The 16,870-nt window shown below is 46.5% G+C and overlaps 1 protein-coding gene across 1 annotated transcript; it reads left to right on the top strand.

Annotated features, from left to right (window-relative positions):
• Nucleotides 1-4,100: 4,100 nt before the first annotated feature.
• On the top strand, nt 4,101-16,447 carry LOC149372046 (nuclear receptor-interacting protein 3-like). The gene is made up of 7 exons (XM_089566403.1): nt 4,101-4,240; nt 4,969-5,145; nt 7,241-7,375; nt 8,233-8,315; nt 10,018-10,166; nt 11,813-11,868; nt 15,969-16,447. The coding sequence occupies exons 2-7, from the start codon at nt 5,047-5,049 to the stop codon at nt 16,095-16,097; spliced, it is 651 nt and encodes a 216-aa protein (XP_089422529.1). The 5' UTR covers nt 4,101-4,240; nt 4,969-5,046; the 3' UTR covers nt 16,098-16,447.
• Nucleotides 16,448-16,870: the final 423 nt, after the last annotated feature.

Below are 16,870 nucleotides of genomic sequence, written 5' to 3'. Positions count from 1 at the left end.
ACCTCTGCTGAAACGAGATTTCGAAACAAAATGAACCAAGACCTTTTTTTAGTGCACCTACCCTGTTACTTTGTAATGCTTTCTCCAAATATGTCAGTATTTGCAGGATATTAAAGTTACGTGCGCATACGCGTTATTCACACAGTAATCCGTAACGGAGATTTAACGGAGATCTGGTCGTAATTATACTCGTAGAATTTTCGAAATTTATATGTGTTACAACTTATCACTTGCGAAAATTAAGTTATCTGATTACTCTCAGCAGGAGAGTGCGAGTCATGTCAGAAACTGTCTATTGGTGTGCTCAACTCAGTTTACTTCTGTGGAGGTAAATGAAGCAGGCTCCCGATAAAAGGCAGTTAAGAAACGAGCGATGTTAAAAGGAGCGCAATGTCGGTCAAGTCCATGTCGTTGCGGCTGAAGCAGGGTCCAAGCAAGTGAACTGCGTTAAAAACTGTGTCGAGCATAGTTATAACATATTTTTGGAAGGAACGTGACAACAATAACAACAACAAAAAAAGCAAGTCCTCCTTGCGTTCTCCTGGGGATAAAAAAATTGGCTTCTTCCTTATACTATAAAGTATGCGGTGGTGCACGCTTTACAGAGTTAGTTCGACATTAATCAACGGATGGACGGAGTGGATGTCCTGGTTGTCACGAACAACGAACAGAAAAATATACTACTTGCTCAGAATTCATTCCATTAAACTTTTCACCTTACAATGAATGACAATGCTAGGAGAGAGATGAGAACTCTTTCTTTCATTTTTGACGCTAGACTCGAAGACTAAAGGTAAGGAAACGAACCACAGTCAACACGTTTCTTGACCCCACTTTGCTATAGCTAGGGGAAAATAGCGACCTCTGAGGCAGAGAATATCGAGAACATATGTTCTTGAACTGCCTCCGTTGAGCGCCATTCGGTGCTAAGGAAGTAGTCAGGGGGAACTTTATGCGAAAATGTGCCGGAGTTTTCGTATTCAACGTACCGCGTAAGTTGTTCCCACTTCCCGAACATGAAATACAACCAACAAGTTGCAGCGCGACAAGGGGTGAATAAAAGACTGCCTCGCAAAAAACTAGAGGTATTTAACTATCCACATTCTGCTCCACCGAGCAGTAGTAGCAGTACAGTTACTACTACTACTACTGCTACTACTACTACTACTACTACTACTACTACTATTACTACTACTGCAACTATTATTATTATTATTATTATTATTATTATTATTATTATTATTATTATTATTATTATTATTATTATTATTATTATTATTATTATTCACCATGCGCACTGAGCTCCTATTCTATCAACCCAACAACCTGACAGTGATGAATAGTTCTTGGTCTGCAACCGCGTTCTTTGGCGGCACCGAAACAAAAGGGCAGCGCGAAAAGGAAGAAACCGCCTCAAAGGCACTAAGGTATTTGTTTGGGCTAGTCGGTACATTGTTAAAACTGAAGGCACAGCGCACGGAAGACAGGACTAAGGAAGGGACAAACACAGCGCTGACTTGCGACTAAAATGCTTTATTGCTCGCACGCAATAAATAGGCGAAAAAGGAGCACAATCAACAGATACGGCATCAGTGATGATTGTCAAGAAACACAACACAAAGAGAAACACAAAGAAAGAGCGACGGGTGCAAGCGGAGCAGACCGTTCACCTGGTGGGAAACCCGAACGTCCACGCAGACGATCTGAAGATATTGCAAAAAGGACCGAAGTTCTGCTCAGCACCCTCACTGAGTAAACCGGAGCTACTTGCCATGGCAAGGAAGACAGCGGGAAGAGCAAAGGATGAGACAGACGCCGCTCGGTGCATCCTAGACTCAGTGGAATCTCTCCCCACCACAAAGGTAAAAAACCATTTGGATTTAAACAAGCTGACCGGATCTCTCAAAAACGCCGACCTCAAGCTAGTCCTGGCCGACAAAGAAGGTGGGTTTGCCGTCCTTCCGTCGGATGTTTACCACAAGAAAGCTCAAGATGCCATAAGTGAAAATTTTCGTCTTCTAAAGAATTTCCGTCCGAATAAGGCAAAAAAGGAAGCTCTGCTCAGATGTGAAAGGCTTGGCTTGGACAAGCTGGCGACCAGTGTAAAGAAAAGCACCGGCTTGAGCTTGCAATGCTTCTTCTCAGCCAAAACCCACAAGAAGGAATGTCCTTTCCGGGTCATTGTAACCGAAAAGGGCACTTGGCAACTTGCCCTCGGGTCCTACCTAAAAAACTGTTTTTCGCAACTAACCATCAGTGACCCTTTCCGTGTGCGCCGCCCAGCAGCTGTGTCTGAATTTTTTCAGGAGAAACCTGTAAGAAATGTCAGCGCCTTCTCTGTTGACATAAAGGACATGTTCTATTCCCTCCCTCAAGACGCCGTGCACAGTGCCGTGGGTCGAGCAATTGACTTGTACGGTGCCACCAAATTTCAAAACCACTGCGGAATTGACGTTGCCAGCCTCCTTGATCTACTAGATCTATATCTGCGCTCGACGGTCGTGTCATTCAACGGCAGCTACTTCATCCAGAAGGAGGGCGTCTGTATAGGCTCGGGCCTCGCTCCGTTCCTCAGTGACTGTCTACTAGCTTCCTTGGACCAAAAGTTACACCAAGCCTTACTCGGATCCTCAGTGGTACGTGTGTTCCGATACGTTGATGACTTTCTGGTGATTTTCCGATTAAGAAGTGGCCACAGCGTTGCAAGGCAAGCCAGTGATATACTCACTTTATTCAGGTCTAATCTAAGACCATTTCAACTAACGATGGAAGTTCCGGATCATGACGGCATTCGCTTTCTAGACCTACAGATAATGATGTGCAACGAAGGGGTATGCTGGCGCTACGCACCCCGAGCACAAAAAGGAATTTTATCATACTCATCCTCTCATTCAAAAATAGTGAAACGAGGCGTCGTGACAGCAGCCCTAAAAAATGCCATTTCCAGGTCATGCTCTCATCAAATGCAATCCAGCTTCAGATGCCAGATCTCGAGGCTGAAGAAGGCCGGCTTTCCAGACCACATCCTACGCGCTGTAGCGGAGAAGATTCTTGCTGAATTTAGGACGAAAAGAACCAGTTCCCCTGTTGCAGAAAACCGAAACTTCGCGGTGATACCTTATGTGCACAAGGTGTCACATAGCCTGAAAAGAATTGCCGGAAAAGCCGGGGTCAGAGTCCTCTTTTCTGCCCCTAACAAGCTGCAGCGCTTGTGTAAGACCGTCAACCGCGAAGGACCTCCACCTGCCGAATGTGAAAAAAATCACGAATCACCATATGTGCAGTGCCGTAAAAATGTTGTGTATAAGATTGAGCTATCCTGTGGGCGGTGTTATATTGGCCAGACAGGGCGCTGCCTAAATGATCGCCTAAGTGAGCATAAACGCTCCCTAAAACCACCCCCCAAAAGCAATTTGGCTCTACATTGGCTTTCTTGTAAATGCACCCCTTTTTTCAACCGTACTACAATAGTGTATAAAAATAAGGACCAACGTACGCGGGAAATAGTTGAAGCTCTTTTAATTCACCGGGGTCTTGACAATTGCGTCAGCAAGCCTTCTATCACGCTAACACAAAAAGAAATTGACTATCTTAGCAGTTAAGTACGCTAGTGTAGGGTGCGATTGTGTGCTTTGGTTGTTGTGTTTCTTGACAATCATCACTGATGCCGTATCTGTTGATTGTGCTCCTTTTTCGCCTATTTATTGCGTGCGAGCAATAAAGCATTTTAGTCGCAAGTCAGCGCTGTGTTTGTCCCTTCCTTAGTCCTGTCTTCCGTGCGCTGTGCCTTCAGTTTTAACCGCCTCAAAGGACATTCGAAATGGGTCGTTCACTGTTGTGGTGGCGTGCGCCGGCACGAATCGACTGTGGCGCTCTACACCGCCGCTCTTGGCCCGCTTTGATTAGTGGGCCGTGCGGCGCGCCGAATGACACGGCCGGAGAGGGGGATCGAAGACGACTCGCGCGGCAGGCACGACCGGCCGCCGTGCGGCGCAGCAACGCGTGCTGCCACTGTTCCGCGTACGGTCGATGGCGAGTTATGACAAGCGCGCGCGCGTGATTGCTATCGCCCCGGCACGTCGGCGTCTTTGAGAGGCGGCTAGCACGCGTGGACGCCGCCGGCGCCCCCTGCATCCCTGTTCTCTCTCGCCCCTCCGTTTCCCCACTCTAGTGATGTTTCCCTGACGACCAGCAGAGCGAATCGCCCTCGTCGGCGTCTTGCTCCCACAGAGAGAGGCAGGTGGGCCGTTTTCTTTTCTTTCACATTTTATGCACTTCCACGTTCCCCTCTTCTCACCACACCAGAAAACGTGCGGTTCTCGTGATCTGAAGCCAACAGGAAAGCACGTTGAGCGAGATTATCGACAACCTACTCGTTTTCTTAATGCTGTATGTACTGAGTGCGCGGAACGTAGATTGGACGCTCGATACGAAAGATCGCTTTTTCTTGGCGCCTGTCTCTATTTTTTTTTGTATCGCTATTTTTTCGGGAGCGGTGCCGACACGATAGATGTCAAGAGGATGTGATGACTGCACCGTGCGCACTTACGGTGCTAGTAACCCGTGAAAGAAAGCAATGCGACAGCACATCGCAGATTGAGTCGGCTGCATCGTGAGTATAGCGAACAGCACTCCCTGGCGCCGCCTGTCATCCGTGCACGAATTGGTGTTGGTGATGGCGACAGAGATCCCGATCAACAGGTGGTGCGGTACGCCAATGTATTATTTAAAACGAGCCCCGAATGGAGCTTTAGGTAGCGTTGATTATGGGTGTACTTCTCTAAAGTGGAACGCCAGCATAGTCTTTTAAATTATGCTCCAAAACGCAACGTATCACCCAGGGCTCTCAGTATAGATACCCGGTCGGAAGAACAGTGCGAACAGCGACACGACGTACTAGCGCAATTGAAGTCCACTAGCGGCCGATGCCACTAAGTGAAAATGAGCCGATGTTTCTTCTTTTCACAGCCTTCTGTACCCTCCTCGGCTCTTCATCCTCTCCAAAGCGTGAAATATGGAAAGCATAGCGAGGAGTAGCGATGCAGGATGAGCAGCGCGGACGATGACTTCGACATATGCCTGGCCGCATTCAAACGACAGCGCATTCGCGCGCAACGCAAGGCGTCCGCAGCCTTACAGTCCCTGGTTCGTATACAATGCAACTGCGAACTCTACCTTCATGCGAACATTTTAGCCTTACGCGTCGGCGTTTCACTTGAAAGCGACAGTTCTGCTAGTTATGCCGTGTGTTTTGTTGTCGCGTCCGTATTTTATTCAAAAAATCCATCACGTACCTTATACACCTTCAACACGAGATGCGCACAAAGGAAAAAGTAAAAAATTGCGCCATAATCTGAATTCCTAGAATTAAACGGCGCAAGATGGGCACAGGATTTTTTTGTCGACGAGTTAACAACGTGGGAAAGACGGAATACAAGAAAAAGACGTGTGCCCTCCCAGTAAAAAACAACAGCAAACAAACAAAAAACTAGAGCATTAGACATAACAATTGGAAACAATTTGACATTCCAATTGGTTACAACTGGAACCAGTTGGAAACTCAATTGGTCCAATTGAAATCAGTTGAGAACTCAATTGGTCGATTTATAACTAGTTGGGAATCAAATTGGTTCCAATTTTTTTTTCTGTGCTGTCTTACGCGCTGTTTTCTCACCGTTATGTTTCACCATTTAGCCCAACCCATGACCTCAGTGATTTTTGTAGCCTATAGCTCGAGTGCTTTTAAACACGGTAGCTTCGAATTTTCTTGCCGTTCGAATCAAGCAGAGGGCGCGGTTAAAGCGAGCGATTCAGTTGTTAGTGATGTCTGGAAAGAAAAACGCTCTCACTTTATGTGTAAGCCTACTTGCATAGCAGTTAATTAGATTGCTTGAAGGGGCTGTAGTTTACTTATGTAAATATAGTATTGACCAGGTCAACCACCCTTTACTTTTCCCCTTCAAAAACGGAAACCACTGATTGCACATTGACGCAATTTCGGAAAGCTGTATTCAACTAAATTGTCTTCTAGCGCATAACTAATTCAGAAAAGCGACCTAATTTGATCCGAGTCTACAGAACGTGCCACCGGTAATGTCACAATAGCTGAACTATTTGAAGAGCATCAGTAATCGTTAGCGCAGCACCGGAAGAGTTGCTGGCTGTATAATATAGTCCTGTATCACATAGTGCGGAATTTGACATTTCAAAGGATTAAATACTTTTCAACTTTCCGGTTTTTATTTATCACAATACAGCTGAAAATTGAGCGTGCGATCTTCTTAATGCCTTAAAGGGACACTGAGCACAAATAGAAGTTGGCCTGTATCGATAGGGCGCCGCGTTCTTATCACACCCTAAGCACGAATAGGGCTGTATGGGAGCAAAAAAGGAGTTAGTTCTCCTGTAGCGCAATCCCTTAAAAGGAAGTGCGGGCTAGAGGACAGCTTACTCCAATTTTCACTCCTTTCGGTTTAGAGGGCTGGAAAAGACCACTCTCACCGAAAACGGAGCTTCTGTGAGGTCGAAAACACAAAAATAAACCGAAATACTGGTGTCGCCATCACCGGCCGATTTCGCAAGTAAAATGCGTGCGTCGACAACGATTTTTTGGCTCAGATCCCAGAGACTACGCTACACCATCGTTGACTTAGAAGCGGCGGCAACCACTAATTCTCAGTGTAGACGTCAAAGAGTTTGGGTCGAGTGGCTTTATAATTTTAAATTAAATTTTGTCGCTAATAAATGCCTCTCTTGCTGTCGGACAAAGGCCAACATAGCCATAAAGAGGCAGGGAATCAATTTTTACCGAGAACAATCAATAAATAGTGGCTCACATTGTCCCTTTAATGCTCCTTTGCTGAGCTAGATATTTCCGCGAAAATATCGGCCAGCCTCTGTTCCACTTAACTCATTCTATATCCTCGATATTTTGGCTGTCATCGGTTAGCTTTAATTTCATCTTGATTTGTAACGTCGTATGTGATTTGTATGGCAATATTTCAAACACATATCCTATATGCGAAAACATTTTTGTCATCATATGTACCTCCTTGAGAAATTACTCCACCATGTTTAACTTAATCGGATGTCAAACGCCACATGCAGATAAGCATAATCTTATGATCTCAGCGTGCAATAATTCGTCTAGTGCAGCCACACAGAGCCCACCACCCATTATTGCAAACGCGCTACTCTCTAACGGAAGTGTTCGGTTTTCGATATAACGTACGATTTTCAGGACAGAGCAGCGAGTGACATCCGTGGTCAGGTCAACGGTTTTCCCACGAGGCTGATAAACAGCGTCAATGGGTCCTCGCTCGATGAGAGCGCATCCATCAAGAGAATGCACGTTCCGCCAATGGTGAATTGTGAGGCAAGTGACGCCTTTATGGCCGTTGACAACACTATGTTCTCCCGTCGCGCTGAGAGAATGTGAGCGAAAAAAAAAAGAAAGAAATACGATTGTTCTGGTGCGCTCCCACCGTCCTGCATAGACCTGTATAGTATAGTATAGTATAGTATAGTATAGTATAGTATAGTATAGTATAGTATAGTATAGTATAGTATAGTATAGTAGTATAGTATAGTATAGTATAGTCCAGTACAACACAGTACTGCAGAGCGCAGTACCGTACAGACCTGTGCAGGTCTATACTGTACAGAAAAAAAAGATGTTAAATACGAAATTATCTGAAGTTGTAAAAAAATTAGATACATATGCGAAACGCTGAGCGGAGTTGCTGCAGCATTGCATTCCCAATTTCTATTGCTCCTGCGATTGGTGACGGTGAATATAACTTCCATCTGCTTTCCTTTGTACTTGCTCTGCTCTTTTTGTTCTTACTGGAGCCCCAATAGAAGCTCCTGTATTTCTTAGAGGTTAGCTTCTTCTTAGTCTGCACTACTTTCTCTTCCTCATTTTCCAAACTGACTTAAATAACCACTCATCGTGGCCCATTGCAATGACGTCGTGCGTGGTGTCACTGAAACGCACCACGATGAGTGGTCAAGTCGCCATGTACACTTGTGAAAGCCTACTTGCTTTTCAGCTGTTATTCAGTGAGGTGGGCAGCAGTGAAGTTTCAAAATTGAGTCCCCGAAAATCATGGCCAACAATTCATGCGTGCCAATTGTAAATTCGAAACACTTGCCTCCTTTTCAGTGTACACTCCCTCTTTCTACGTTGCCATGTTGTTCTGCGTGCCTGATGCAGTGCCTCCGTCATTGCAGTGCAACGGCGTCAGCGTGTGCGCTCTCCTGAATACGTCCTGCGCATTCTCCACAATGTCCGAGCACACCGTGCGCCGTCTGAGGTACGCCCATCGCAGATTCTGCGTCTCCTGGCACAGTGCAGTAAGGATGCTTACACAGTGAACACCCAATGAGCAAATAAGAGAGAGTACTCGTCACATTTCGTGAATTTTGTTTTAATGCGTTAGAAATACTATACCATCACTTGCCCAAAATGTGTCTGTCTGGTTTTGTGTGATGCCGGCACCCTCCGGAAGGCCTGCACCCACTGCCCGCCCACCTTTGCCCTCCACCCACTTCCTCTTCCGGACGCCTGCACTCACGCAGCACTGGAACCTAAAGCAACAGCGAAATACAACTGAAAGCCGCAACGGGAAGACGATTATCGTAAAAGCGAATTTTACAACCAATACTCCTGACGAGATTTGTTGCCCTCGTATGATTACCCGAGCATTTTCTTTCCCTTACGTGAAGGCTTGGACGCAGATAGGCGGACATCATTTACAACCTTGAATGTCTCGAAGTTAAAACGCTTGCGGCCTGTATATGCGTCTGGTAATTTTCTTGCCTACCCCCCCCCCCCCCCCCCCCCCCTCCCACTCCCCGAATCCCCAAGGCCCGTGGACTCTTGAAAAAGTAGGACCCCACTCTTGAGGACCTTTTGTTCTTTTCTTGAAATAAAGTTGTTCCTCCTCCTCCTTCCTCAGCTTATACTTTACCAAATAATGAATAATCTTCCCGGCTTGTGTTTTCAAGCATGCTTGTTATGAAACCTGGACTGCAGAGTGCTGTTACTATCATACTTCTTGGTGCACTATAGGTTATTCCGTGGCTGATACATGGCTGCGGCTGTCAAACGGTATTCAATCGGCAGATACTTGAACACAGACAGTTTTGAATCCAGATTAGAGCCATGGCGGACGCGGTGTTTTCCCTTCAGTTGTTTCCATGGTTTTATATGTAGTTGTTACGCACGCATGCATGATTACGGGGATAATTTTACTGCGATAGCAGTACCAGTATAGCACTCGGTAAAAATGGCGGCGTCGTCTGTGCGAGGCCTGGGCGAGTGGTCTCCATCCTCCAGAAGCCCACGAAGCAACAGATGGAAAAAGTGACGGCGAAATCGAATTCAAAGACGCAGTGTGAAAGACAGCTCGCATGCAGCCACTTTCCCTCTCCCACCCGCCCCCACCGCCATTCTCGACCCACCTCCAACCTCCAAAAACGCCACCCATAACCCACCTACCCACTTCCGCCCACCCAGAAAAATTCTGTCACATTTGTGAAGCCTCGGCTTGTAGTAATAATACTACAGCTTTCTAGCATCAGGTCTCACGATCGTCCTGTCAGGTGCTTTGTTCTCAGTGCACGGAGGTCGAATGTCCATGACCAAGACCAAAGAAACGAGCATTTGGAAATGTAGAAGGTGCGCTCAAGAAGCCTAATAGCCAAGCGATAAAGCTATGACAATGACGCATACGCTGGCGCGAGATACACTTTCGGCGCTTGCGTCTTCCAGGACATCGCCAGCTACAGGCATCTTCCGCAATTATCGTGCCGCTCGTTTGGAAGCAGAGCGCAGTCGCGGCGCTCGAATGGACGGTAATGTAGTCATATTTCGCGGGATTTCTTCTAAACACGAATAAAACTAATTCGTAACTGCGTTGCAGAGTTGTGTGCCGTGCAGACCGCCGCAGAGGCCGGCACAGCATTGTCTGGCCGATGTGGCGTTGCTGATTGCGCCTTGTCGCCTCTGTAAAGGTTGGGCGACCAGGTCGTGGCTTGGAAGCAGGCTCCAGCCGAGGCCTTGCACCAGCGCCTACTCACTCCCAGGGGTCCCATCAGGGGCTGCGTCAAGTACGTGGACCTGGCCTTTGGCTCCTGGAAGCAGGTCTACGAGTTTGCAGTGGGTCAGTTCTGCCCCTCCGTCTCCTTCAGTCTCCACGTTGCTGCTAAGAATAGGGGGATCCTATCGGATAGCGGGAGAGGGGGATAGTGGGATTATTGTGTGCTTTTTTGCTGTGCCGTTTTGCGCGAAACAGGTTTTCTCGGAGGAAAGCAAAAACCGAACGTCCGCGCAGAGGCCTGTGTCAGGCGTAAAATAATGATGCGCTGCTGGAGGAACGTGTCACTCTTTGAGTGTTATAAATACTAGCTAATTTCAATGTATAAAACAAGCACTTTAGCGCATCGTTCACTCTTTAAAAGTATTTTTGTGTTCGTTTGAAAGAAATTCTTAGCTTTAGTAACAGCAATTTCTTATTCATGTTGCGATGTCCGCGCGCAGCCTCAAAAACTGCAAGGCAGTCATCATTATCATCGGCCGGACTGGGCCCACTGCAGGGCAAAGGCCTCTCCCATACGTCTCTAATTAACCCTGCTCTGTGCCACTGCGGCTACCTTATCCCCGTAAACTTCTTAATTTCATCCGCCCATATAACTTTCTGCCGCCCCCTGCTACGCTTACTCGATCTTGGAATCTAGTCCGTTACCCAAGAGAAAGCAAGCGTAGCAAGGGACGGCAGAAATTAAGTTAGGTGGGCAAGGTAATAAAATGTAATTAGATATGTTTTGGTTTAGTTTATGGGTGTTTAACGTCCCAAAGCGACTCAGCCTATGAGGGACACCGTAGTGAAGGGCTCCGGAAATTTCAACCACCTGGGGTTCTTTAACGTGCACTGACATCGCACACTACACGGTCCTCTAGAATTTCACCTCCATCGAAATTCGACCGCCGCGGCTGGGATCGAAACCGCGTCTTTCGGGTCAACAGCCGAGTGCTATAACCAGTGAGCCACCGCGGCGGCTGTAATTAAATCTAACGTCCCATGACATCGTTGCATTAAATCTGAAGGTATCATAGTTTTCGCCACAGTGGGTTACTGATTAAGCAAGCTGTAGGAACTTCGAAACGAACTCCGTACCAAACGTGCAAAAATGATAATTGAAGGCCGCATTTTGTGTGTGTGTGTGTGTGTGTGTGTGTGTGTGTGTGTGTGTGTGTGTGTGTGTGTGTGTGTGTGTGTGTGTGTGTGTGTGTGTGTGTGTGTGTGTGTGTGTGTGCGTGCGTGCGTGCGTGCGTGCGTGCGTGCGTGTGCGCGTGTGTGTGTGTGTGTGTGTGTGGAAAGTTAGACAGTGTTATCTGAAAGTGGCGCCACGATCTGCGTCATTTCTTCGAAAGCGTAACGACACGGCATCTTGCGTCAGCGCAATTATGTGCAAAAGTAGGGCCTTTCGATGTGAATGTGCACCAGAGGGTAGCAATATTGCACTGTAATAAAGCAATGCTGTAACACCTGGTAAATGTAATGATAGGGAGCTGATCGACAGCCTTCGTTTACTGAGATTTTTTTTTTGCTGAGCACAACAAATTTTGTCAGAAGACAATTAAACGCCACCTGCCTCTTCATTCCCCTGAGAAACAATCCTTGCACAGCGCAGATTCTCTTGCGCAGGAAATAATTAGCAAGCAAGCTTCGTCAGAAACTGTACAGACGACCACACATGTCCTGTTTCCTCACGTACTCTTCCCCCCCTCCCTTTTTTTCTTTTGCAGTAGAGGAAGGTTTTCCCGAAGTCAGCCTTGGAATAGATTTCCTGAGGAAATCACAGGTGGGTATGCGTGTGAACAGGTATACTTCGCCAGCGCGCGCAGTTGACGTGCTGCCGGCGTTAATGGCAGTCGTATCGGTATACAGGTTGACAGGCAGGCATAGAGAGGAAACAATGCAAGCAAAACCATGAACTAATTAAAAGACAAAGGTGGAAGCAATTGTATAGGAAAGACGGCCATGGCGTCATCAACTGATAAGCGATTGTGGTATGGATAGAAGTATTGTGCGCATATTGACTGACAGCGGCCTATCAGCAAGATTCAGATAAACAACATTTAATTGCAGCTTGCCGTCGTTCCGTCATACAGACGGGGTTGCCTTTAGCGCTATTCGTTGTGCATTGAGGTGAGGTGAATGACACGTTTCACAATAGATATCTCGAACCACGCACCGCGGCTGAAGAAAGAATAAAAAAACGACTACAGCAATACGCACTGTCTGGAGCTTGTAACTGTATTTATTGCAACTAGGAAATCACGGATCTTTGCACGATGCTTTCTGACCAAAAAACCCTGCTGCGAATACACGACATATGCGCCTGACTGCTTCGAAGTTTATCTTTAAAACGTTCGAAATAAAGCAAAAAAAAATTTAAGGATCTTGTGCGAGATACTAGTTGCGAAGCGTTTTATTTGTTCTGCTTGTTCCTTGCAAGCCTATCGCCTTTTTTACCCTTTATTGTTGCAAGCCTATCGCCACCGGCACGCTGCTATATCACTCTCTAATGGCTACGCCAGAAGGGACCAGATCGCTCTGGATCTATCATTCTGATCTTCGACCGCCGCGGTGTGCATTCTTTACTATCGATGCAACCAAATTGTTTTCTGTTTGCAACCAAATTGGGGCACAGGATTGCCCAATAAATGGCATGAGTTCATCGCCACTCTCTTTGTGCATCTACTGCCGCACTTGTGGTCACAGTCACGTGACAATACACGAGACAACGTAAGCACGCTTCCCGAGGCAACTTTCGTTTACCAACAAAACTGCGCCATCGTCTGGCTAACCATCATGACCGGACAGTGCACATAGTGACACCTAAGGAGCCGTCACTAAACTAAGGGACCATAGCTCAACCAAACGCGGTGATTGCCGTCATCCGTCTCACCTGTTATAGTTTGTGTAAGGGGCGGCACAAACAGACGCCGGGTTGCATGCACCGCCCTTGAAAACGGCAGTTTTTCTGAAAAAATTGTACGAAAGTCGCACTGGCGCACTTGTTAATTCGGGCACAGCGTGTTTGTTGTGGCGAGATCCACGACTGCGATTATTTGCCTAGTGAACTTGGCAGCGCGCCAAGACGTTGCGGACCGGCAACCGCGCGGCGTGTCTCTGAAAACTTCGCTCTTAATTACACCACAGCTAATTCTCAAACATTCGCGCTACACACTTTTAACCATCCTGTGAGTTTTTAATGCGAAAGCATTTCTACAGGCTGTGTCGGCTGTGTCGTGTCACCAAAATGTGTCCGCAAAACGTGTCCGCAGCAGTTGTGACGTTCTCAGAACAGGTAGCATCAAACGAGTGGTGATAATCGAAAGAGGATGATGTGAGGATGTTGCGAAAAAAAAAAATCTGTCAACAGGATGATTACTTAATTACAGTCAAAAATGTCGAAAAACGTCGAAATAGCGCGAACTTCGTATAGTGAGAGGACGGGAAAACAACCGTGAATGGCAAAATAGGCAAAGGAGTGAAAATTTGAAATGAATTGAAATTTGATGAGTGATCATTAACTGAACAAAAAAGTTTAATTGGCATAGATTAATTATAGTTATTTATCAGAAAGAAGACCATTGAACGGTTAAATAGGCTGGACGGGGATATAGTAAACGGACGGGAAAGCAACCACGGCGCCAAATTTGAAAAACCAAAATGGTTGATAGAGATAAAAGAAGGCATAATCAGGGTAAATAAATCGATCTTTAGATAAAGCATCAGATAATTACCCTAATTCAATAGTTACATTACCAAACAAAAATAAAACGATAAAGAGAGGCGACGAGTGCCGACGAGCATCCGAGGAGGCGTCAATGCTTTCGCGTTCTCCCAATGCGGGTCTCCGCAGTGATCTCTAATCTTTTATGGTTTCATCGGAGCGCTGTTGCAACATATTGCGCCAGTCCCTGATAATTTTTTTTTTCGCTCACATCGAACAGCATGCCTTCTAGCTGCCCGGTTCCCACTCTCCAGCGCATACTCAACGGTACGCAACTGTTGTATCGTCGCCCTTTCGTCTCGTAGGCGGCGTCACCGTGTCATCAGCATCCGTATCATGTTGAGCAAAAGAACGCCAAACGGAAGTGAAAGTTTAAAATGAAACGAAACTTTCCAGAACATCGAGCATGGATTGGACGCGGCGGTCGTGGCATTCAGTCCGTCCATGCCTTTCTGCCCATAGCCACCGAGCACCATAACCACTCACCGCGGCAGCTAAACATGGCTGCTGCTGGCACGGCAAAATATGACGTTGGCAGCATATAAATCGCACCGTTGTATGCTTGTATGAAATTTACGCACAGACGAAAAATTCAAAAACAAAAACCGCAACCTATGCACCAGCCAATACGGTAATCACAATTAATTTTTAACGCTACGTACAGTTACGCGCCTGGTTGCAATTATAAAGATATGTAGTTGACGGTTAGTAATACAGCCATTTTTTTTTATGCGAAGCATACTACTTTAGCTACCACTTCAGCCCTTCACCGTGGTTATGCGCCTCCAAATCACGTGATACATGACGTCACACCACGTGACACGATGACGTCACGACAGTAGAGAAACGGGGGCCCACTTCGCGCCGTCGCTGTGGTTGTGCGCCTCCAAATCACGTGATACATGACGTCACACCACGTGACACGATGACGTCACGACAGTGGAGAAACGGGGGCCCACCTCGCGCCGTCGCTGTGGTTGTGCGCCTCCAAATCACGTGACACGATGATGCCACACCACGTGACACGATGACGTCACGGCAGTTGAGAAACGGGGGCCCACCTCGCGCCGTCGCTGTGGTTGTGCGCCTCCAAATTACGCGACACGATGATGCTTCGCATTCTCCAGGCTTAACCAAGTTAAGCCTCAGCCCTTTTTTTTTTTTAGAATTTCAAACCATAATATGCTAGGCGCTGTCAAACAACGAATTTTGACCATCCAAAGCGTTACTCGAATAGCGCGCGGCTCTGGGACGCACGCAGCTGACCTGAACGCTGAACCCAAACGTCATGACGCACATGTCACGTGGCCTTTCTTGCCCTCCCCGAGGAGGCGGTCTGGGCAGAACTACACTAGAGTTACTGTGGTAGCATATACAGTAACTCTAAACTACACTGTAGGCAGAACCAACTAGGATGTTCTGGTCTGGGGCAGTGGCATCACCGGCCGAGGAGGTACTGGTGGGCGTCCTCGCGCGCGCTCCACAGACGGTTTCTGAATGGCGCGCGATACCCAACATTCTTTGCGCCATAGCGTAATTGGCATTTCGCAATTTTAAAAACTGGCATAGCAATTTATAAGCATTAGCTACAAATATCTAATTGGAAAGGCGCAGCTGATATTGTTTGTTTATAGGGGTTTAACTTCCTAAAGCAACTCAGGCTATGAGGGACGCCGTAGTGAAGGGCTCCGGAAATTTCGACCACCTGGGGTTCTTTTATGTGCACTGACATCGCACAGCACAGGGGCCTCTAGAATTTCGCATTCATCGAAATTCGGCCGCCGCGGCCGGGATCGAACCCGCGTCTTTCGGGTCAGCAGCCGAGCGCCGTAACCACTGAGCCACCACGGCGGGGCAGCTGATATACTTAAAACGTTCAAGTTAACCGGCAAACTAGGTAACATGCGAAGTCTGTTTCTGCCATAAAGAACTGGTTTCTGCATAACACGCATCGTCCCTTCAGCAAGAAGTGCGTCCATCTCTAGCATACGCCGCGAAGAACAATGGGTATTTCAAATTGCGTAAGGAAGGACTTTCTAATTTCTTTTATCAGCAGATATGCACAGCACTGCGCGAGTTTTATAAGCAGCAGATATAAATTCGCTGTGTCCGTAAGGTTAATTTGCCCCATTTGCTTTCATTTCTTTCCGGTTGCACAGTGCCTGATCAACTTCGAAGCTGCAGTGCTGTTGGTTGGAGGTGCCAGGGGCGAGAAAGTACAACTCCTCAGCGCCAAGGACATATCTTCTCAAAGCATGGCAGCATTAGCAAGAACCAGTGCTTTGTAGCATTCGTATTCTTGATGGGTTTCTAGATTTTATCTGCCAATGTAAGGGTTGGCAAAGATGACAGTGTTTGGTTTAAATTCCTCATGTAATGCCCCATACCAGGGGCCTTTGAGGTATCAAATAAAAAATAAATAAATATGCAGCAAATTGTCTTTTGCTGCCATAATTTTTAAGCACACTTTTGTCAGTCTAAAAATGAAGGGATGAATCTTGTTCAGATAGTGACATCAGCCACCAATGTCTGTTAATGTACAGTCGTGCAAGATCAGACATTGTGTATATATCGGGCAAAAATGTATACATTCAAGACTGCATTGTTATTGCTGTGATAATCTTCTTGGGTGCTGCTTGCGGTGAAATAAATATTTTTTGTCTAGGTGGTGTTCATTCTGAAACTCTTGCGGTGCCTCTCTAGCAGACTTTCGGCATGCATCCCATATACAGTCCAACCTCAATGTAACGAAAGATTTATAATGAAACAATGGATATAATGAAGGAATGACGATTCCACTTGGAAGCTCGGTCAACACGGACTATAACAAAGCTATGGCTATAATGAAGTAATTGCCAGGCCCCTTCAACTTCGTTATAACAAGGTACCACTGCTGACCATGGAGTTCACGAATATGCATCTCATCAGAATGCTGCCCCGTTTCACTGTTGTGGGCAATGTACACACTAGAAAGGATGTCTGAGTGTACAGGAAGCTATCAATAAAAATGACGCAAACACAAAAATAAACATAATTAACAAAAAAAAGTGGATATTTAATT

Source organism: Amblyomma mixtum, chromosome 1 (assembly GCF_055824585.1).
Source record: "Amblyomma mixtum isolate Tamu chromosome 1, ASM5582458v1, whole genome shotgun sequence".
In the NCBI taxonomy this organism is placed as follows: Eukaryota; Metazoa; Arthropoda; class Arachnida; order Ixodida; family Ixodidae; genus Amblyomma; species Amblyomma mixtum.
This window is presented reverse-complemented; position numbering and strand designations above follow the sequence as displayed.

Excerpts from the sequence above, each read along its gene's own strand:
- LOC149372046 (XM_089566403.1), top strand. The coding sequence starts at position 5,047 with ATGAGCAGCGCGGACGATGACTTCGACATATGCCTGGCCGCATTCAAA. Across the intron at positions 7,376-8,232 it reads CGCCAATGGTGAATTGTGAG|TGCAACGGCGTCAGCGTGTG; the intron begins GCAAGTGACGCC and ends CCGTCATTGCAG. Across the intron at positions 8,316-10,017 it reads CACACCGTGCGCCGTCTGAG|GTTGGGCGACCAGGTCGTGG; the intron begins GTACGCCCATCG and ends GCCTCTGTAAAG.